We start from the raw sequence: 24,023 nt of genomic DNA, 5'->3' as shown, positions 1-24,023 counted from the left end.
CTAACTTTTTTGTGAGTAGTGTATATATATATATATATATACATATATATATATATACATATATATATATATATATATATATATATATATATATATATACATATATACATATATATATATATATATATATATATACATATATACATATATATATATATATATATATATATATACATATATACATATATATATATATATATATATATATATATATATATATATATATATATACATATATACATATATATATATATATATATATATATATATATACATATATACATATATATATATATATATATATATATATATATATATATATATATACATATATATATATATATATATATATATATATATATACATATACATATATATATATATATATATATACACATATATATGTATATATTTATGAAGTATACAATGATATTCTATGAAGTATTGTTATATATATATAAAACAATACTTCATAGAATATCATTGTATACTTCATATATATATATATATATATATATATATATATATATATATAATTAGGTTATAGAAACTAAGCTTATCAGAAATGTCTCTTCCCATGACTGAAGACCAGAGTCCAGATTAAACATGGAGAAGCAGCATTTAGCTGTTATGATGTAAACTAGTGAAACAAACTGCCAGTGGAGATTAAACTTTCACCACATGTAGACACTTTAAAAATCCAGGTTAAAATCATTTCTGTCATGCACTGTCACTTTTACCTTATCTTTCTTCAAATCATTTGATTTAAACTGATGTTTTTTTTGTTGTTTTTTTTGGCTATTTCTGCTGTTTTCGTGCTTTCTTTTCACCATCTGTAATGCTTTCAGTGTTTTATGTAAATCATTTTGAATGAGATGTGCTATACAAATAATCACGCCTTGCTTTGTCTTCACTTTGTTGCACCATTATGGACCCAGTGGTGTTTTGTTTGTTGCTTACATCATGTTTTTCCTCTGAGTTCTCTGTGCTATCATACAGCTGCAGGGCTAATATAAACACCCCTAATTGAGTGAGCTGCTGTTCACATTGACTTCATTATGCACTCTTAATAATTAATTATTCCAGACATGGAAACTGAATTGGTCAGGATCAGTAAGTAATTGATGTACTTTTCTACATGCAGGTAGGCTGCAATCTTTATAGGTCACAGCCAGATTTATCATGTCTTTAAGGGAAGGAAACCTGGCTAGCAGCACACACAAACTGTTTGCATTTGGGTTTATTTTACCTTGCATTACAATCCATTTTCTTTTTACCATGTGTGTTCTATTTGGGGGAAATGGTCTACCTTTTTTTTTTCTTTTCTTTTTTTTCCCACACAATAATTGTATACATTAAGCCTCGCTTTGACAGTTAGATCATGAACCTCTTCGACAATGCGTTTAATCTGAGGATTTACCTTTTTTAGTTGGGGAAAAAAAGAGGAGAAATGCATTTTTTTCATTTTTTAATCGCTTTTCTCTCTTCCCCCCCCCCCCCCCCCCCCCCCCCCCCCCCCCCCCCCCCCCATGATAAGACCTGCTTGTTTTGAACCTAAATATGAAATTCAAATTAAATCTTCAATTGTATTTTCCTGTTTCCAGCAGATTTCCCATACACAGGCTCAGCCTCAAACAGCCTGCATAAATACAGTTGTGTAAAGTGATAAATAGGATAGTTTCAAAGGGGCATTTCCACAAGCTTTATGCATAATTCAACATGGCATGAACAATGAGGGTACCCTCCGACTCAGTCAGCACCTTTCAATTATTAAAACCCGGCGTGACAGAGGAGCACCCCAGGTTCAACAGAATGTGATTCCAACACATGCTTCTCTATAGCTTGAGATTAGGAAGCCGAAAACAGCTTTTTCAAATCCTTAATTTAAATGTTTAGAGAGCATCTAAACAGATTATGTTCAAATATGAATAGGTCACTTATTCATAAGGCTCACTGTGAGCTCTACCAACAGCTCCTGTCACTTGAACTTTAAATCATACATTAAACTGCACGACTTGACTTGCAAACATTGTGGCTATGGCAACTCAGTAGGAGAAGTGTGTGATTGCAAGATTGTCACTTCATAGTTTCACTTGTACAGCTTCAGGGGAAACAAGAATTAGTAGTTTTTTATATGCCTTATAATATTAGCTTCCTGTTGCTACAATCTGAGTGACATTAAAAACTGTTTTTTTTTTCTTTTTAAATACATGATTAGTGCACGCTGTGCCCACAACACCTGGACTTTGTCATGCGAACTGTCCAGGCTGTCAAATTGGCATGGCAGGGCTTAATTTATCCACTATTGGTATTTACACAGCTGTAATGCATTCTCAGGGGAGATGTTTGATGATAATCAACTCACCTTGTTTGTCAAAGTTATGCTTTATATTGTCTTCCTTGCACATCATGTCTGCATGCCTTCCAATGCCAATATCAACGCCATAATCGTCCAGCATCTTGCCGTCACAGAGCTTGTTGTTGAGCTGGTTGGGAGTGGAGTTAAGCGAGTGTCCCCCTCCGTCATCCTCATCACAGTCATAATCATCAAGGATCGGGGTCTCGCGAATGGGCATCCCTATGACTGAGCTGCCATGCTGGTGAGTGCCTCGAGAGCTGCGGTAGCTGTCTCGGCCCTGTGGACCAAGCAGGACAGATGGAATGTAGTGGATCTCGTGTGTGGCCTCTGTGCTGGCGCTCTTCTGGGGAATCCTGCGACGCTTGCACCAGCGATGGCGGGTGTACAGGACGAGGGTGAAAAGGAGAATTAGGAGGAGGAGGGCAATGAGGCCTCCCTGAATGGAAGAGAAAGCAAAAGAAAAAAGACTTAAGGTGAAGAAAAACACCACATGAACAACAGCTCTGAAACGAAAGAAGCTCAAAGAGTCCTTGCGGGGCATTACACTTACCCAATAATACAAATTCTAGCATAATAGGACAATTTTAGCTCACAAGGTGAGGATAGCAATCACTGGCTCAATGCCAGTTTTATTAGGCCGAATGTCAATTAGCACTATTTGCCTGTCATTAAAAAGGATCTGGCAATCAGCACTTTGTTTTGAGAGCTTTTAAAGCATGATGGGTCTCATTGCGGGGTTCTGTCAATTCCAGCATCCATGCAGCCTAATCACATGTCTAGTGACCTGGTTAAATTAATAGCGAAAATATTAAATGGTAAAAAAAAAACAAAAATAAACCATTTACTAAATATGTATAAATTATCTTGCAAAAACGATTTGCTAACCTTGTTTCAAGCAACTTTAAAGTAATTATTTTACAGTCATATTGTATGTGGAATTTTCATGTATATATTCAATTAAAAAAAAGGAGAAGAAAATGCAGCATTTTTATGCATTGTTTTTTGACATTTCAAGTAATTAGAAGCAACGACTGGTGCAAATACACCTTCATTCTGAAACAAACATAAAAGCGCTCTCACACAAATAGAATCAGGTCCTTGTTCACACATTTTGCATTTTCTTTAGTGAGATGTTGAGGGTGAGTTTGCATATAGGAAGCACACACTGTGCACACTGTAAGTGGACATACAGCAGGTATGAAACATCCATACAGCTTATGAGAATGTCTTAATTTACACTTTCTATCCAAAATTTAGAATCATGAAAAATGTAAATTATAAAATGTATGATTCAATTATTTTCTACTGACATAGTATTGTTGTATTCCCAGTACAGTTTAGTCAGGTCAAATTCATTGCTGCATCTGGACCACTTTCTTTTTTTTTTTTTTTTTTTTTTTTTGTGTCACACACCAATGCACAAGGGTTGTTTGTCTGCTTTGCCCTTTCTTTTTTCCCCTAAGTCCTTACTTTGGTACTGAAAATTCAGCAAGGGGCACTGCATTTCTCCATGGTTCATTCACTATCTGACTATCTCAGAAACATCAAACACCCTGCCATACATGTGGTGGTTGGATGATAAAGTAAATCTATATGCAGGGACAGAATGGTGGAAAGTAAGGGAGGGCATGACTTATTCTTTGATTTTTCACACTGATGTCCAATAGGTGAGACGTAGTATTGGATTCAGCAAGACATGGTAACCCAAGGTTGATATATTTTTAATGTCAGACTGAAAAAAAGTAGTCTCAGCATTTCTGCATGTACATGTTGAACCCAGGGGCTGTCATTTACTAAATGATATGTATGCATATGTACAATGTCGTATGAACAGAAACATAGGAAGCATGCGTGCACAAACACACAAGCATGTGCACAAATAACATAAAGGCAAAGTAATAAATAAAAACAGCAAGGGCTCATTCATCACAACATTTAAAATTCCATCTTCATGAGGAAAAACAAACCCCTTTCAAATAATAGCTCATGCACTGCTAGGTGTCCATAAATCAAATATGGTGAGAGGTGAGGCAGCACAGAGAGGACTAGTACTGCGGACCAACTTCTCCATTAATCTCCAGGAGGATGGCAGTTGTGCAGAAATGCAGTCTCCCAAACTCCCCTTGTAGTCTGTATTTTCACATAGAGTCTTCTCAAATAACAGCAAAAGAAACAATGAAATTGTATGTTTTATTTTAGTTAAAGTCTTAGAATAGAGGAGGGCTGAATGCATGTGTAGCACAACGGAGGAGATATGACAGTAGAAAAGGATAAACAGAAATATTCTGCTTCATGGCTTAATGTCTTTTTTCCACCTGTCACATGTCACTGGGAAGAAAAACAAAAAACATTGTACACACACAAAATGGGAACTAACGACACAGTTTATAATTTAAAGCAGCAGAACAGCCCCTTGCATCAACTCTGTACAGGGATACATACAGGAAGCATGGTTTAGAGTTGCATATTTTGTGGAAGAGGGACAAACCACGTTCAGATTTCATGGTGCGGGTACATAGGAGCAAAAGAGATGGAAATGTGTTAAAGACACTGATCATCTCTCTGTCAGACCCAATCTAGCCTGCTTGGCTAATGAGAAAAAACAGGGGTAAAGCTAAATGGATCTAATTGAACACCCAGGTGCCAGCTGAGATGACTGACAGGTTATTGGGGAATAATAGAAAGGTCTTTCCAGGCACCATGGATCACAAATATACCAATTTCTGGTCATTTTTTTAGTGTTTTCCTTACAATTCATTTTTAAAAAATTCTAGTCTGAAGCTGCATAGCAGTGCAATCCAGATATGATAGCACAGGATAATTTTGATTTATTTTGTGTAAGACATAAATGAAATGGAAATATTTCTGACTTTTTTGTACAGAGAACCCAGTTCCAGTCTCAGCACACTGATTGCCAAAAAAGTGATTAAGGTCCGACACAAAGATCCACTGTCCCGCTGCCTCCAACAGTTATTTTTGTGTACGGTTTCATTAGGTTGTAGTAAACCACACATTACTTTGTAATACGACAGCAACTGATTAACACAATTCAGTTTAAATGTTTTTCTTTTTTTTTTTTTTGAGAAATAAACGTATAAAGTAATTTTAAAAAAATTTGATGTGATTCTGTTACACCTAAAGTTGGGCAAAACCAAAATATTGCAATTAAAAAAAACAAACAAACATGGTAATGGAAACATACATTTCGATAAAACTCTCAAATATCACTAGAAAATTTTTAGACTAGAAATTTTTGGACATTTGGACATATTTTTCCATTGGATTTAATGGAATAGCATGTCCAAACTTTTGCCTGGTAGTGTATGCGTCCCTGTACGTGATGTAAGCGGTCATGTGACCAGTTCATTTCTAGTAAAGATGGTGAATATGGAGTAAACGACAGCAAAATGCAGAGATTTACACCTAAACAAAAGGGGAAATTAAGGAGAAGAGCTTAAAAAAGCTGTAGCAAATCTTCTGCAGCATGTTGAAAAGCCCAAAACAACGCTAGTGACTATCTTACATAAGCCGCAATTCCGCAGTTTATGTATTGAACAGCATTCAATTGCAATTTACAGCTGTTTACAGATGTTTCCATTGTAGTTTATGGAAATTTTTATAAATATTGCTTAAAATTTGTAAAAAAAAATGGAATGGAAATGCAGGTATTGTCTGCTGCTGCTTGGTAATCATAACAAATACAACGGTAGTTATAATTTAGGAGTAACATGTGCTTTTTTAATACTTAAGGTCCAAGCAAATGTGTTGAACGGGAAGCAGGATGTATGTGAATAATCTGGGAACACTAGATAGTCGCCGTAGCAAATTGTGGTCTGCAGTATCGGCCCAGAGGGCTTGTTCTGATCGCTGTAGCTGCTCAGTCTGGCCGGGACGTCTTCGTGGAGCCGATCTATTTATAACGATGAACTTTTGTCATCCGAACTGTTACATCAGTGCCCTCAAGAGGTAATCCTTCTGGTATTTTTTCCTCGCATTCTTTCTCTTGAAATTTTGTTTCCCGTATCATCCCTGGGTTTTCCTCTGTTTCCACGTTTTGTTCTCTCTCCCTCTCGACTACTGCGAGTCTCTCAGCCTCCGTTCTCCTTCATGTTTGATCACATCTTTCTTTCCCTTTTCAGCACAACAGGCATATAAATTCACAGTGGCAGATGTAGCCATGAGGGAAAATGGGTTTTCTGTTCATCTTCAGACCCTACAAATCCCTGCTCCTTTGGTCCTAAGTGACTTTATGAGATGGTGGGGGGAGGGGGCTGCCTAGAAGCCTATAACTTTACTTTGTTTTTTTCTGTAGTACATGTTTCCAGCAATCTACGATTACTTTATTCTTTTTTTTTCCATTACTGTTTTTCCTTACGTTCTAGTCTTTATTCGATGCCTTTTATTACCCGCTCTACACCTTCCGCCATTAGCTTTATTGTGTCGTCCTTGCTGCATTTTACCTTTCATTCACTTACATCCCATATTCCCCCTGCCCCTTTTTCCCACTCTGCTGCTTGATCATGTTGCACCTTTCCTTTCATGTTCCCTTGCCAAGCTTGCTTACCACCATGTCATCACTTCTCAATTCTTTCTTATCTTCATTCTTTTTTCCCCACATTGAATAGGAAACGCTCACTCTGAATTATTAAGGAAATTTGCAAACCTTTGTTCAGTGACGATAACACCAACAGATTAATGAGATTAAACTGTGACGCTGGTTTCACCATAACCGTTATCTCTAAAACTGCAGAGGAAGGACAGCAGCTGCTTTGTACATTACAATGACAGGTTTTTAAATGCCTTTTAATTTTGGTTGAAAACCTGTAAAAGGTGTCGTGGATTTTATTTTTTAAATTAGCTGTACAATGTCTATATATTCTGTAATTAATATTTTGGCTTGGATTTTTTTTTCTAAAATCATCATGATTCTCTTTCTTTCGTAGTTGATACTTGAAATGTTTATAACAAACACAATTCTGAGCAACATCGGGGCACTGCAAACAAAACACAAACTAAGATAGCGTCTGGAAAGAAAGACCATCAGAGCTAAACAGATTCAGCAGTAACAGCTTATATCTACACAAGGAATTGCAGACATATAGAAAACACCAATTTAAGTAAGAAAATTAAAAAAGGTCAAGAACCACGGAATGAAAACTAGATTTGCTCATTAAGCCGGACTGAAATAAATTCAGATAGAATATCTTCAATCAATGAAATCATTTTGAAAGCGCCCAGTGAGGGCTAATGAAAGAAGAAGTAATATACTACACGCAATTCTATGAAGTATACAATGCAGGGAAAATGAGTTTAATTTAATCTGTGAGTCTTACAGAAAGCAATGGCACAAACTGTGATTTACTATTATCCATATTGCTGTGATAAAGAATATTTGCATAAACTATTTCCAGGGTAATTTCCTCTTGAGTTAATATTTCCTTAAATGGTAAGTACATTGGATAAACTTTTATATTACCTGAAAAGCACAGTCGTACTTGTGTAATATTTGGCCGGCATTTGCTTCATGTATGCAATTAGGTCATTTATAGCAAAGCGTTGCGATGACTCCTAAAAGTATTGCTGTTGTGTGTATTTGTGTGTAGCTACTTTGCTGTTTTGTTCCCCATCTATAGTTATGGCTGTTGTTTTATCTCATCTTTGTAAAGTTCATGTGACTCTGATTCTGCCATTTTTTTTTTCTTTTGAGGATGGAAATAGCATCGTCATCATAAATTCATTATCAGATGAGTCACTTCTCCCAGGCCAGTTCATCAGAAACAAAAAAAAAAAAAAAAGTGTTTATAATAGTGGATAAGAAGAGCCTCTTGGTAAATAAAAACAAGTAACAATATTTTTTTTAACAGCAAATTATCTTATAACTGTACCAGGCCACTTTTTAAGAATTAAAATGATATACCAATACTTTTCTTTAGATGAATAAAACAATATTTACTGTGCAAACTGTATTTTATTTATTGGTAAAAGAAATGGTACACTTGACCACATATTGTATAAGTGATGAGTATGACAGTATACATTCTTACTTTGCCAGTAAGTATGAATAACACTAATCCCTCTTATGCCCAATTTTAAAATATATTTTACAGATTAACATGTAGCTACATATATAGTTTTTATCAGGTCTAAGAGTATCCTGCAGTGAGAATTACATTAAAAAATCCCAGCAAAATCATACTGCAAAACCTGTTTATCAGAAAGCACCTGAAAAGAAGGTTTAAGTAGAAATAGCTTATTTCCAATAGTGTAGATGTAATGTAAATAATGCATTAACCATTTAACTATTTGAGGTGGTATTAATCCAGAGTTCTGATTAAAACATATAAAAATTACTGACTGACCATGAGTACATGACAAGATCTGATACAAACTCACTATAAATACGATGCATATGCATAATCTGAAATTAAGCAAATCATATGACAAACACTGTAGAAAACATATTAAACTAGAAAGTTTCATCATCACCTTTTGAAACTTGATCCAATAGTTTCTGCAGATTCAAAGGACGCTGAAAGCGTCATGAGGCTACATGAAACCGACAACTATAAAACCCTTGTTATGCTAATAATGCTCTTTATACAGTGACATAACACAAATATGAGCCAACACATACAGCACATGGTTTAGCCACCATCTGTGCACAGTGAACCCCAGTAACCATCCACCTCCTGCTCCACAGCAAGAGGGAACTACAGCATCTCCGGAGTATGCTGTCGCTGAGAAACATAAATACGAAACTGGTACTGGCTGAATAATCAAACAGAAGAAAGAACAGCTGGCACGTATGTATTACTTCAAATAATGCACAGATGACAAACCAAGAAGCACAGACTCCTCATGCATGCTAGACTCACACAAACTGAGGTCACATGATGCTCTTGGGCTGCTTTTTTATGGGCCCTTTCAATGTTCATGCCACTATGTGTCAGACTTTTAAAGCAGAAAAGAAAACATCCTTTCTCTCTTACTTAAACTTTTTCTGTCACCATCTTTCATGTCAACTTCTCACACTTGCTTACCTTCCCCCCTCCCAGTGCTGTATTTGTTTTTTTTTCCTGTCCCCCTATCTCTACCAGCAGGACATAAAAGTGGCATGTGCCCTAGCATCTGCTCACCATTCCCTGTGCCCAACTGCAAGTCCCAGCACAAATGACAGGCTTTGGCTCTCTGGTGAATGTTTCCAATCTAGTAACTCGGCTCAGAGTAACCATGCCTGTCCATTAAGTTGGTTCAGAGAAAATTTAAACCAGGTATTGACACAGCTTACCACTAATCTGACATGGGTTTGTTTTCAAGTCATTCAAAAAAGATCACCTTTCCCTCTTTTCTTTTTTTTATAAGCTTGCACATTTTCCTAAGGTCTTAATAAACTATATGCGATATGCTTCGGTCAAAATAATGCTGATAAACGCTGCAGCAGCTTCTTTTTCTTACATTTATTTTCTACTTCGTTGAAGCAGATCATTTTAGGGGCATGAAGTGACCCAGATTACTCCACTCTGCCCCTCGCTTACTCAGTCTGTGCCTCTGTACGACTGAAAAATCAATCACTTAATTACACAATTATACATATTTTAGTGCCTTAGAGTGACAACTTTACTTTTTATGGCCAATATTGCAACGTTATCTGAGGGTAAAATTAAGGGAGATATGGAAGGAAGGATATTCGACAAACCATGTAGAATGAAATTTTACATTTTCAGACACAGGGAAAGCTGTAAAATACAACATCAGGGTTGTTTTCATTTTCTGTGTTTTTTGAGATTTTTTTTTTTTTTCCATAATAAGCACAGCACTCTCAGCAATTTGTTCAATTGTTCATAAAAGGATAAACACTTTCTACAAAACTCCATTAGTCACTCTTGCTGTTTTACTTTTAAGATTTTTGTTCACTGGAAGTTGCTGCAATCATGCTCACTCAGGAATAACACCTACATGTTTGGGCTGCAATGCCTTACCTAAAGTATTGTGTAGTTTGTACAACTTTCATGTCTTTAAAAGCCTCACAGAATTATTAGTTTTCCATTTAAATTGTGAACTAGTTATAGTTTGGAAAAATCAAATATTGAAGTACAATTAGTAATGTTTTTCTTTGCTTCTCTTGCACTGATCACATCATGACTATGGATGCACTGACACCGATACCAGTATCTGCTTAATACCAAGCATGTGTACTCCTACTTGGTATTAATAAAAGTGTACCGATAACACAACCGATACCCGATACCACAATAGTCAAGCTGGTGCAGATGTGTTTGATAACCTGCTCGGACATGTTTTAAATTAAATAAATGCCTTGAATGTTAAAATGTGAAATTTTTGTTACACTAAAAGCTCGATCTTGGTTTCAAAACCACACATTTACAGTTGTATTTAGGTAAAATGTGCCAAATCAAAATAAAACTTGTTGAAATTTTTGGATCTGTAATGTTATTATATTTGTATTGGTGAGGTAACTTCAGAAAGGAAAATTATTACAGCCTAATGTAATATTACACAGTTATAACAGCAATAATAACCATAGTAATAATAATGTTCACATAAAACAGATTTCGTATCAGCAAATATGGGTATCTGCAGATATTCAAATTTAAGAAATTGGTATCGGATCAGAACTCCCAAAAAGTGAATCGGTGCATCCCTAATCATGACCAATTACATTCTTTTTAGAAGCTCAAAGTAGCCGTAGCTCTGCATGCACCAACCCTCTGTTAAAATGATGCCATGAAAAACATTGCCATGTGGGATTCCTAATGGATCACAGCACTTGTATAACGCAACTTATTTATATTAATATTTGGGATATATTCCCTAAGTATGAGGATTTGATTCAACACATTTAAAAACAAGGTCAAGCTTCTGCTATATTGCATGTAGATTACTAGAGAAACTTCAATGACCAGAAGCCTTTACCTTCATCATCAAATCTGATTACACAGAGATTGAAAACTAAATTAAAATCTGCAGCTTAACTGGAAAATATCACATCAGTCTTTCCATTGTAGTTCACCATGGGAGCTAATACCTGTTTCCATTGTCTTTCCATCCTCTTTTCTATTGTCTCAGGCCTTATCCCATCATTAGTCTGCCTTCCTGTCCTCCCTTTTTACATAACAATGTGCTCCATCACACAGAGGGGAAAGACTTGGAGACAGATAATGCTACATCGAGCCTTCGCTTTTTTAATTATAACAGTTAGGGCTGATTTGCTAGTGCACCTCTCCCGCCCACCCAATACTTCTCTCCCAGGCTATTTCTTGCTTTGGCCCATGCCCTTTACACCCACCACTTTCCTCTCGCAACCAGACCAACAATAAGTCTGTTTCGAGGTCTTTAAACTAAGGGCCTATATACTGAAGACTGATATTTTTTCTATCTATGTTATTGACGATGGAGATAAGTTAGTTTTCAGCTCTGCAGGGGGGATTATAATAAATATGCAACACTGGTAAGCTGGTTGAGCAAAAACATTATCCTTCAAAAGATACTGTTAGAAAAGTTTTTTTTTTCTTTTTTTTTTTTTCTTTTTTTTTTACTATTTGCATAAAATATATCATAGTCTGGATTTGCACATTTACCAAACATTAAATCAATCAAATGAAAAATATTAATACCCTAAGGGCATTTGAAAGAAAGAAATTCACAATCAATGACAATCAATGAGTGCAATGCAACAGTAAATTATAACTGGAATATAAACACCACATAAAGCCCACTGTTGATTTTTATCTGCATATCAAATGCTTGACTCCCTGTAAACTGTTCCGATGTAATTTATGTAAAAAATACATCTTTTTTTCACTAACTAAATTGGTTCAATTTGAAGATTACATTCAGAACAACCCAACGGGCAGCTAGTTGTAGGTGTCCACTGGCAAGTACAATCAAATGTAAATTAGCTTAGCGTCTCTATACGTGTGAAACTAGATTTACATTTCCCCGTCTGCTTGCTTTGCACATACAATGAATGGCTTCAGGTGAAAAAGCACTTTCCAGTTTTTTTTCATTTTTTTATTTTTTTATATTTATAAATGATGGCCTTTGGCTGGAGTAGCCTTGTACATTAGAAACAAAACAATTACAGAGCAGACCATGCTGAAGCCCCTCATGAATTGTATTCTATGTAATTACTCTTTAAAGCCAGAATAAATGTTAAAGACGGAACATTATAGACAAACAACTTAGAGCAAATATTGAAAAACGATTTCTCTATTGGTAAATCAAAACAGGAAGGAAAAAAAATGCTAATTCATGTTCTAACTATAAGGACATCTCTGGAAAAAATAAAATATCCTACAGACTCTGAAGTAGAAAGAAAACATATTCACATGATAGCTGATATTTTACAGCTTAAGCGACAGAGCCGGATGCGTTTCTCGGTATAATTACACCCCCACGATGCTCAGCATTTGCATGGTAACCAAACATAATTGCTGGATGACTATGCACCACTGCTTGCTCATGACTGTGGCAAATTAGTAGTGCTGGAGGAGAAGACTGCGATGCCCCCCCCCCAAAAAAAAAAAACCCAAAAAAGCAACACCAAAGTTCTTTTACTTGCTTTTATGAGCTATTAAAGACATCTTCACATTTAGGTAGTCTAAGTAAACCATAAGTACACACACACACACACACACACACACTCCAGTGACATTTCAGATAAAGCAATGTGATTAGGAAGGTAATACCAATATTTGCAGTGGCGTCACACGGGGCCAATGCTTGCTTGCTTCGTCTGTTGATAACAAAGCAGTAAGAGGGATCGGACAATGAGGCCCTTGGGGTGACTTTGACTGAGAAATTGGGACAGGCTAAGGAGTGAAAATGGCATAGAAAGGATTTTTTTTGCCTCTGTTGAAAGGAGAACAACAGCACGCTGCACACTTGTAAAGAGCAGGATGTGGGACGATAAAGACAGACAAACATCCTCATTTTGTTTCCCATTTAGCTGTGGAGTTGTATTTTCAAAATGGTTTTTCAAGGATCACACAAATGACTTTATTCTTTCTGCAGTTCTGTCAGGCATAATTATGTGCTATTTAACAGAATACAGAACAAACAAAAAGACTAAAACTGAGAAATTAATGACTTTGCTCTTTGCTAGAGAAAGAAGCATTCTTGCTGTGAAAGCTCGCGGCTGCAACTGAGCCATGTGTGATTGCAGGCGTGTTTATGTTTCTCCTGCAAATGTACCTCTATAAGAGGCAGCTAAGACCTTCACAATTATTGTACTCTCTGTTGTTAAACTTGAAATGAAGCTTGTATTTTTGTCTGCAGCTGGTGTTTTAGTGTTTCCACAACAACATGTGAGTAAACCTGTCAGCGATCACCAGCGACTGAAGGAAATGCAGTCTTTGTCCATTCATTCCAAACTACTTTTCTCCTCTCTTCTTCACATCAAACACCAAATCAGTGGCCTGTTGACAACTCCACGAAACATAAGTCTTCTTATATGAGTGTTTTTGCTTTCGCCAAAGCATCTGGTTGCAACTCAGAAGGGAATGTGTTCTTTGCAACACAGTTTAAAAAGAAGGAAGGGTATCACTGTGAAGATGTGATGATTGTGAATGCCTTGAAACACTAATACGTGACAACGGTCTGAATAACTTTTTAAAATCCAATTCACATGGTACAGATGTTCCCAAATTGGAGCTTGAGTCATTAATGGCTACGGTAATGCCACATCTGCCACCATTAGCACTAAGACAAGGGCAAACAAGTGGTTCAAAGATATATTAATTGGAAATTTTCCTGTGACTTTAATCGCTCTTCTGCAAGGTCCTGTTAAAATGAATTGAGATAAATCAATATGATGCAACACTAACAGATGAGCAGAAGATGATTCAGAAAAGGAAGTGGACGCATGAAGGTATTACCAGTCAAGATCAAAGAGATTAATAAGTTGAGAGGAAAGAATAGTTTAGCTTTTAGCAACATGTTTGGATTCATTTTTGGAGTAACAAAATTTTATAAATATAAAATATTTATTTTGATAAATTGTACTTGTACTTTAATATTATTGCCACAAAAAGAAGAATGAATGAAGTGAGAATTCTGTATCTGAAAAATCCTGTTTGCAGATTTATTTATTTTTAAATTACACTCAGATATGGACCTTAGGGGATTCATATATTTACATATATCTATCTATCTATCTATCTATATATATATATATATATATATATATATATATATATATATATATATATATATATATATATATATATACACATATACATATATATATATATATATATATTCTTTTTATGTAAAACACAGAATACACTTTGCAGTTTTAAGACAACAGACTGAAATGTCTCTTATGAGAGAAAGCCTTCTTTGTTATTTAGCAAGCAAGTCATCCCTCCAAAACCAACCAACTCCTAGATAAACTGTTGGCCCAGAAAATGTGCAGGCAGGATGAAAATCAGCTTAAGCCTCAGGACGGGCGGAGCTAGAAGCACTCTACCAAAACAACTGAAACACTAACTCTGAGCTTTGTCAACAAATTACCATTATCTCATCATACATGCACTCATTTAAGCATGTCTCCCCACCAGCTCTTTAAAATAATGCCACAACACTCAAGCATTCATACATGCGCGCACACGCGGAGTCAAGAGCAAATAAGTGGGAAAGGTTGTACAATAATCTTCTCCTTTCAGCACTTTTTTTTTTTTTTTTTGCTCCTCAACCTCCTGGTGTTCATCAGTTACTGTTACCCAGGCAACAGATACAAAAGACAAGGTGAGTGAAAATGTGGAAGAAAAAGGTTAAAAGACAGCAAAAAACAAAGATGGAGAAGATGTACCACCTGAGTTTTGTCTCTCAAATGGTAAACTATAAATAGCACCTTCAATCTCTGACTGGAAATGAGAAGAGAACTAATTTGCTTTGGTCATGACCCAGCCGAACAAGTGCTGTATTACACGGATTTGTCTTTCTAAGCTTGTGCTTTGTGTGTGAGTAAGAGAAAGAAAGAGGGTAGTAGGTTGAAGTACAAGATGTGCATCAGTTTGTCTGATTTTTGCAGACAGAGATGTAAGATACTTACTGTTAAAAAGAAATTTTCTAACACAGTAACAGGACGATTGCTCCGAGAACCACTCAAACAGCATTGCAATGCTCTTCCAAAATGCACCGAGCTATTTGTTCTGAGTAAGTTTTAATGTGATTTCTCATTTAATGAGAACAAGTTAAATACCTTTCTTTTATTCAAATAGGTAAATAGGTCAACTCGCAAGATCTTACAACTTTTTATCCAGCAAAATTCTGTTCCCTGTGGGTCCATCTTCCCCCAACTCAGTGGTTTGAATATCAGATCTCTGAAAAAGTAGATCTGCAAATACCTTATTAAATAGTTGTGCTCAGTTGTCCATCATGCATTGATCGTTTTTATTTATTTATTTTTTTATCTCTTTTACAGTTTTCTTTGTTTTTTTCTCAGTAGTTGCTAACAAAGGCCTCAGCTATGAATCCTTGCACACAATAAATGACACAGCAAATGGACAAATGGGTTGATGCAATACAACTATACAAATCCTTGAAAAGTTGAGTGACCCCGCCAAAGAAATGAGAAAAGTATAGGTCCTAACTGTGTAATGTAAAGCCTTTGAGCCCACATTTGATGTGAAAGTGCATAAAAAAAAACTTGAGTAGGTATATCACATGAAATACTCCAGGCTAAACTTTCCACCACCAACACAAAGAAAGCCGAGCGCACACAAACACGTCATCTTCACTCTTTAATCTGAGGTCAGCTGAATGCCCAATAGCTACAGGTGTTCTATCAAGGACAGAGTGTCACTCATGCAAAACTGCTACAACCAGCATCTGGATGCACTTCCAGCATCACAGAGCCAAATACATTTTGTCCTGAATTTGGTAACCATCCATAGGCGCAGCAGACTATGGATGTATATATATATATATATATATATATATATATATATATATATATATATATATATATATATATATATACATCCATAGGCGCAGCCTATATATATATATATATATATATATATATATATATATATATATATATATATATATATATATATATATATATATACACATATATCGTATGAAGAGTTTATACAGAAATCGATACAGGAAGATTGTTGTTGGCTGAATGTGGAATAAGTAGAGATCATCTTTGTGATTGAAAAGCTGAAAAAGCAGACATTTAGGCCTGGTTCACACAGTCTGAAGAGAGAGAGAAAATAAGAATCGCAATCCATTTTACAGATGCGAGTAAATGTTACCATTTTTCTGACACTGTAGGTTATTGGATATGTGCCAATGTCCATATGTTAAACACAGTGCAAGTGTTACATGTAAAATGACAGAAACACACATTGCTGTAACACTGCAGTAAAAGTCACTTCCTGCCAGTGGCACCAGCAGACAGAAGCTTCTCTAAAGCACACTGCTTAATGGTCTGTGGATGGTACAAGACGGTATGTTGTGATACTCAATCTGAAAGCAAAGAAAAACAGATTTCCAGGTGGAATAAAAAAATTAAAAAAAACACCAACAACATCTTGATTTCCTCTTATGGACCATGTGTAAAGCCTTAATAAATTAAAACAATCTCAAAATGCATGGTACATTACTTGTTTAGTTCCATTTTTACGTTTAGCAAACTAATGGTGCTCCTACAAAACTAAGACAGCAAATTAAAGGCATTCATTAGTTCTTTTCTTCAAATCCCACCTTCAGACACACATCGAACGCACCGTAACTTTGGATTCTCTGATAATAACTGAGCAACTATCAGTATTGAGTATGTTCAAGAAAATAAGAAGCTTAGTTTAATTTAAATCACAAATCCAGATGGCGATGTACTCTGGATCATTGCCAAGATATTATGCAAAGACCCACTTCAAGATTGTACACTGAAATTGAGACTACCCCCCCCAACCCCCCAACATTAATGAATGATATTACCCTATTGAGGCGAATACATTTATCATACATATGCACAATCTTTGAGGACACATCAAATTAATACAGATTGTATTACAATACCGCAAGCTGTCCTCTTCTCGGTACAATGAAGTCATAGCCAAAACCTGGACCCGAGCCATTTTGATGGTATCACAAATCCTTCAAGCTGCACCAGTACACCTGACCATGTGTTTAGTAGCCTGCTAAAATCCGGGAACAGGGCAGCAATGAAAAAGAACACGTGGGAGTCATGCCAGGAAGCTTCCCTGAGAAGCAGCTTGTACCATTCCCTCCCCTATGGATACAAGCAGGAGTCGCAGCCAAAGCTACGCTGAACACATAAAGAACGCATTGACCTTTACGCATATGGTGTCACATTCTGTACAAGAGTAGAGTTAACAGCCATGCATCATAAAGTTCCTGTCTTACTGACTAATCAAAGGAAATAGTACTTTTTGAACTGGTCCCAATATGCTGCTGGCCTCAAAACCGTGCTTAGAATGAAGAAAGAATACCTGCACAGACTACTTTAAACAAAAAGACTGTTTCAAGTTTTTCTTTAGGTATTTTCAGAGCATAAAAATCTGACTGGCTGAGACTGCTGCAAACCAAAGAATTTATCATGACACTGATTTCTTAAAGCAGGAATGCTTATAAAGGAGGTTAAACAGTTCTTATACTAATGATGGACAAGTCGACACACTGTAGATTAACATGGATCGTAAAAACCAATCAGCTTCTTCCTCTGGCTTCCAGATAGAAATATTGAATCTTGCTTTTCCAGCTGAAAATAAAACTCTTTGTAAATCCCTGAAGAGAAAACAAAACCTTGCATTCAGGAAATTAATCATATGCAGAAAAAAGTAAAGAAGGTCTCACTGATTGTTGTTGCTCAAGGTCTAATAGGTACGTGCAAGGTAGAGTTTCAGGTGAGTGGGACAAAAAGTCTTTCAAAAAGAACTTGTGACTTCCAGCATGAACCTGTGCCTGCAACGGGGGACAGCAAAGCCCACTCCTGCATCCAGACAAATTTAGCGTGTCCCAGTGGATGAGAGGGTCACCCCAGTGAGTTTGAAAGTTGCAGAAAGGTGAGAGCACCATGTTTCTGTTTAACTAGTTTCTAGCAGCATCAGCTCTCTCCAGTCTCTCTGGAAACCACTCTGGCGGCACAAGACCATCTCATGCAAGACGAAACTCCAGATCTACAACTCTGCCGTACTCCCCATCTTGCTCTATGGCTCAGAAACATGGCCCTTAAATAAGACCCTGGCCGTCCGAATAGATGGCTTTGATAGCAGGGCCCTCAGAACTATCAAAAACATCAGATGGCCCCAGAGTGTCTCCAATGAGGTGCTCAGAGCTTCCACATGCCTGCCCAGAGCACCCTGCCTGGCTGCACAATGTTGTACCTGCTGGTTTGGTCATGTCCTCCACCTTCCCCCTGACAACAGCCATTTTCCAGTTCGATCCACTGGTTGCTGGTTGGAAACACCCATGAGGCAAACCCCTCACTTGATGGCTGGACATTACGGCAGATGACCTCCAACAACACGGAGTTAAAATAAAAAGCGCAGAGCAGCTGGCTCAAGTATGCCAACATTGGAAAAAACTGCTTCACCTGGTCGGCGCAACAATCAGGGATGGGGCGCCCCCTCCCTCGCAGGAGCCCTAGATAGATAAGATAGATAGTTCCTGTATTAGTCCAGGATTTTCTGTTATTAAAAACTAAGCGGAATAACGGCTCTTTGGGCTCTTGACTATGATTTTTTACAGCAAATGTTAAATTCAAACAGACAGGGAAAGTTCCAGCAGGTTGAAATATCTACAGGAAAAAAAGAAAATCAAACATTAAATGCCCAGCAGGACCGCCTGTGGATTGAATTAGCGTAAATAATAACCTTTTTTTTTTTAAATTTCTTATTTGATATTTCTACATTGTTTTCTGCTCTCCTTTCTCTCAAAGTCGTCCAGCCAGACAGCATCGCACTTTAAGCCTGGTTCTGTCTGTTTTGCACCAGTTTTAAGAGCTTTTCCTCCTGAAGTAACCAAATGCTTACTCTGGGGGGGATTGTCGGATTCTTCTTTAAAATGTTAGGTCTCGACCTAACTATATAAAGCACTCAAAGACGATGTCACAATGTGGCTGTGTATCAATGAAAAGCTAAGTAGCATGGCTGTATTCACCAGGGGGAATGGCTGAGCATAGTGCGAGCTAAGCACCAAGCTTGTCTATTTGTCAGGGCAACAGCGCAGCTGCAAAGTAGTCAGAGATAATTTTGACACACACGTCTGTCAGGCTGCAGTTGGTTAAATGCCAACATGCTAAATCTGCCAAGCCCAGCACTTGCAACAAATATATTATTTACAAATCTATCATTGCTCGGGGAAGTTAAGACTTGGTGATTGACATTATGAGCAAGGCACGGTGCCACATGGCTTGTCTTACTCTCGGCGAGGTGTGTTAGCCCTTTGTTGGCAGCTGTTGAGGAGATGATTGTTTTCCAGCCATCATTGATGACAAAATGGAAGAGTTGAAAAGAAGAAGTGTTATTTTGCATTTCAAAACACTTTGTTTCCCGAAATATATGATTAATTTTACTGACGTAATAAGGCCAGACCCTGAAGCACTCTTTGTCGTAACATCTGAAGTCTGAAAAGGAAATATAAGTTGAGGTACACAGAAGAAACATTTATTCTCTTTTCTTTCTGCTCATCTTTCAAAAGACAATGTATTGACTTGCCTCTGACCTAAATGGCAATATAAAGTGTTTCCTTGTTTTTGATTTTGTATACTTTTAGCTTTGATGGTTGGCAGATACAAATAGAAAGTCCAGTACTTCAGAGTGAGATTTCTCAGCACAAGACTATGTTCATTTCCTTTTTCTCCCATTGCCAGCTCAGACTTTGTTCTTTCCCAGTGTTTACAGAAATTTGGACATTTCCACCTTTCAGTTCACCAGGGTGAAACGTCTTCAAAAGATTTCAGTTTAGTTTTTCACTTAGAAGCTTTTTGTGCTGCATGTGAATAAAAGTTACACGTAGAACATTTTATAGAATAAAATAAAACTGAGGGTGGCATGGTGGTGAGCACTGTGGCCTCACAGCAAGAAGGTCACTGGTTCGATCCTTGGCAAGGTTTGGTCAGTGGCCTATCTGTGTGGAGTTTGCATGTTCTCCCCATGTATGCGTGGGCTCTCTCCGGGTACTCCAGCTTCCTCCCACAGTCCAAGAACATGCATGTTAGGCTAATTGGTTAATCTAAATTGCCCATAGGTGTGAGTGGTTGTTCGTCTCTGTGTGGTCCTGCGATGGACTGCCGAGCTGTCCAGGGTGTACCCTGCCTTTCGCCCTAGGACTGCTGGGATAGGCTCCAGCTTCCCTGCAACCCTGAATTGGATTAAGCAGTTAGGAAAATGAATGAATGAAAATAAAACTGACCTTTCTAACCCTAACCAAGTTGATTTTAAGTCCCAACAGACTCATTACACACTATGACTTGGATGACTCATAGTCATAACTTAATCATACATGTAACTATGGCACCATACACAACATGAAGGTTGACATATTAATACTCTAGCTGTATTATACATAATATATATACAAGACCGTAGTATATGTATATATATATATATATATATATATATATATATATATATATATATATATATATATATATATATATATATATATATATATAGTAAGGCGATGCAGTGCTACTGATGTGCCTCATGTGAGTTTTGATCTCCATTATTAAAATTGCTTTACTTACCAGCCTTTGTGAATCATTAATACAATAGACTTGACAATGCCATCTGCAGTGATCTGAAAATGCCTGCAGATGTATTTCCTTTATGCCACTTAAAGCAGTGGTATTTAAAAAATGACAGCATTTTTTTGCATTTAAAAGAGCAAAGTTTCAGTTAGAGAAATTATTGTCAGAATAATGCCTGTTTTAAACTTTGCTACACTGTTATTAAGAACATCCCAGGCCAAGATATCACTCACTACATGGTTGTCATTTGAAACCTGTTAAAAACAAATAATAATAAAAAAAAAATAACAGTACCAGTCTTGTTTTCCTCTTTTTTTTTTTAGAGGTCAATTAGAAATAACACAAAACTGACTTTTAAATCTGGGTGCATGAATCCACTTTTCACTTGTAAACATGCTATGGTGCTGCTGTATTTTTGCTAGGGGCATCAAATGGTAATGCAATAAAATTAGCAATTCTCATCCAGTCTCTGGAGGCACTTATCTTTTCTCACAGGTTGCTTTCAACATTAAAAACTTTAACAACAAAAGTGAAGTTAAAAAAAAAAAAAACACTGGGTGCATTTTTACAGTTAAACAAACAAAAAAAAAAGAAAAAAAATGGGTTTTTAAACTGTAGTTATTTTTACACAAAAAAAAAAAAAGAAAAAGGAAAATGCCAGTGTCGTTTTAAAAAGGCTGATGAAAATACAGCCAAAACCCACATTATGTACAGAATGAAAACACTTCAGCTCACACTACAGTGGTGTGTTCACCATCATTACCCAAAGAGAAAAAAAACACCTATTTTACTGCAGTAGACATCAGAAAACACTATTTATTCAAGAGTTTGTCAAGCAGATTACACAAATCACATAAAACTTGACACATTAAATTCCATAGTCAGCCAATGTCAGTTCACAGCGGTGTATGGGTTTCCTCGCTGGGATGTGTGGGCTGATTATATGCAACATTACAGTAACTAATCACAGTATGGCGTCTAAAAATGAATCTTTAAAGCAAACAAAAAAGAAAACTCATCAACATTTTCCACTGAATATTCATTACCACTATCTTAATTACTTTTTGTTTGGGCTGCGTACTGAAAATGAAGGAAATGGGCAAAATGTGTCACGGTCTTGATTGACCTCTTTTTTTATGAGCCGAGATGATCTACAATTGAGTCATTTTATTAATGGGCGCAGTGGAACAATTAAGACTTCTAGCAAATCACTTTCCAACAAGCATCTATTTCCAATCCTTTCATATTTCTACTCTCAAAGTGTTTTTTCTTTGTTTTCTTCATAGCTTTGAGTACGATATATTTTACACAGAGCATCAACGCGCATGTTTAAATAACAGATATGAAAAGGTGATCGAAACAATTAAACAATCTTCACCCACAGTAGCAAGATGCCTGCTTGTGGGGGGATGGGGGGGGAAAAATCATTTCGGCAGCCACAGTCTCCTTAAATGCCTCTGTAACCCACCACACTGATGGTCATATATTACCCGTGACTGCTTAATTATCAGGAAGCCATTTGAACTGTGTAGGGTGTGCTGTATCTTCACACTAATCTATCATGCCAGAGATAAGAATAGTCGCCTTCCTTTCATATTGTATGCGCTCAAGAATATTAAATGACCTCAGGCATATGCTCAGCAATAAGAAAAGAGTCCAAATCGCTCCAGAATGTGACGCTTTTTGCATTGTTCACTTTGTTTTGTTGCCAGAGCGAGCGGCACATTCAACTCATTGTTCAGTTAGTCGGGGAAAAATAAAAGCAGACTTGACTAATTTTAATTTTGTTTTCTCATACAGATGCTAAGATCCCACAGAATAGATGATTATTTTCTGTACCGTGGGAGATAAAAGGCTCGGAACTGTCAGCATTTATTGCATCTCATTTTGGTAAAATACTACCTGTCCTCCCAATGAACTCAAACCCGCCATTTCCTTGAGAAATCTTTCACGGCGTTCCAAACAATATGAGCGATTGCTGTTTCTTCTGAACTTCATATTCAAATTTCCGCTCCCCTATATCATTTTCAGTACTGATGAGAAAGGAATGCAATTATATAGCGCCTATGATTCCTTCCTTCTAAATAAAACTTTTATATAATCCATCATGCTTTGCGTATCACGGATGCTTTCCACGACAGAAGTTGCATCGACTGGAGAAAATTGCTTTTCAGTTTGGGCTCTTCTGAAGCTGTTGGACGAACGTTTTGTTTTAAGGGCTGCTTCAATGCATCTCAGAGGTCTGATCAAACTGAGGGTGTGACTTCTTTCTAGAGGCAAACGTCTGGCGTTAGATGTTAATAATTCCATGAATGGCATTATTATTTATTTTTTTCCCCGTCGTTTTCTTCCTGCAGGGCTGCAAATGGCCTTTCTGAAATGATTTAAATTCTATCAATCATTTTTGCCTCCAATGGCGTCAGAAGATTTATTACTGTGTACATGTGTGAGTGAAAAGAAGAGAGCAGACAGTTTTTTTTTTTTTTTTTTTCCCCAAACAGCTTTCAATGTTCTCACCTTTGAAAAATGCAAAGAAAGAAAAAGTGCTACACTATTTCGTCGCAGAAAGACAGTGACAGTGCTGCAAAAGTGCTGAATGCAGTGCGGCAGATGGATAAAATGGCCTTTACGTGATTTACAACCATAGCTTGACTCCTGCTTGAATATTACTCAAATGTGCAAACGCTCAAGAAAGAGTAAAATGTTCTTGGACATAAAGGCGACAACAACAAATAAAACCATTGCCAGAGTCGCTGTGTTGTTTTGATGACACAGGCAAGCTGGATGGTCTCTGACAAAGTAAAGTGTTTGTGAGGGAGCAATGCATTGGAAAAGGTGCAAATATCTGCACATGCTTAGCTTCTATACCACTGGGCATGATCCAAAAATAAAGAATGTATTCAGCAGTAAATACTT

General features: G+C 36.7%; 1 protein-coding gene across 1 annotated transcript in view; it reads right to left on the bottom strand.

The window, feature by feature from the left end:
• The window catches only part of astn2 (astrotactin 2), a gene marked incomplete at both ends in the record, with an annotated part of 274,064 nt that overhangs the window by 196,017 nt on the left and 54,024 nt on the right, over positions 1–24,023 (bottom strand). Inside the window, one exon of the mRNA XM_079256074.1 lies at positions 2,366–2,795. Within this exon, the coding sequence (XP_079112200.1) occupies positions 2,366–2,795 (430 nt within the window). The remainder of the gene's footprint in view (positions 1–2,365; positions 2,796–24,023) is intronic.

The sequence above is a fragment of the Telmatherina bonti genome (genome assembly GCF_933228915.1).
Source record: "Telmatherina bonti genome assembly, chromosome: 17".
NCBI lineage: Eukaryota > Metazoa > Chordata > Actinopteri > Atheriniformes > Telmatherinidae > Telmatherina > Telmatherina bonti.
This window is presented reverse-complemented; position numbering and strand designations above follow the sequence as displayed.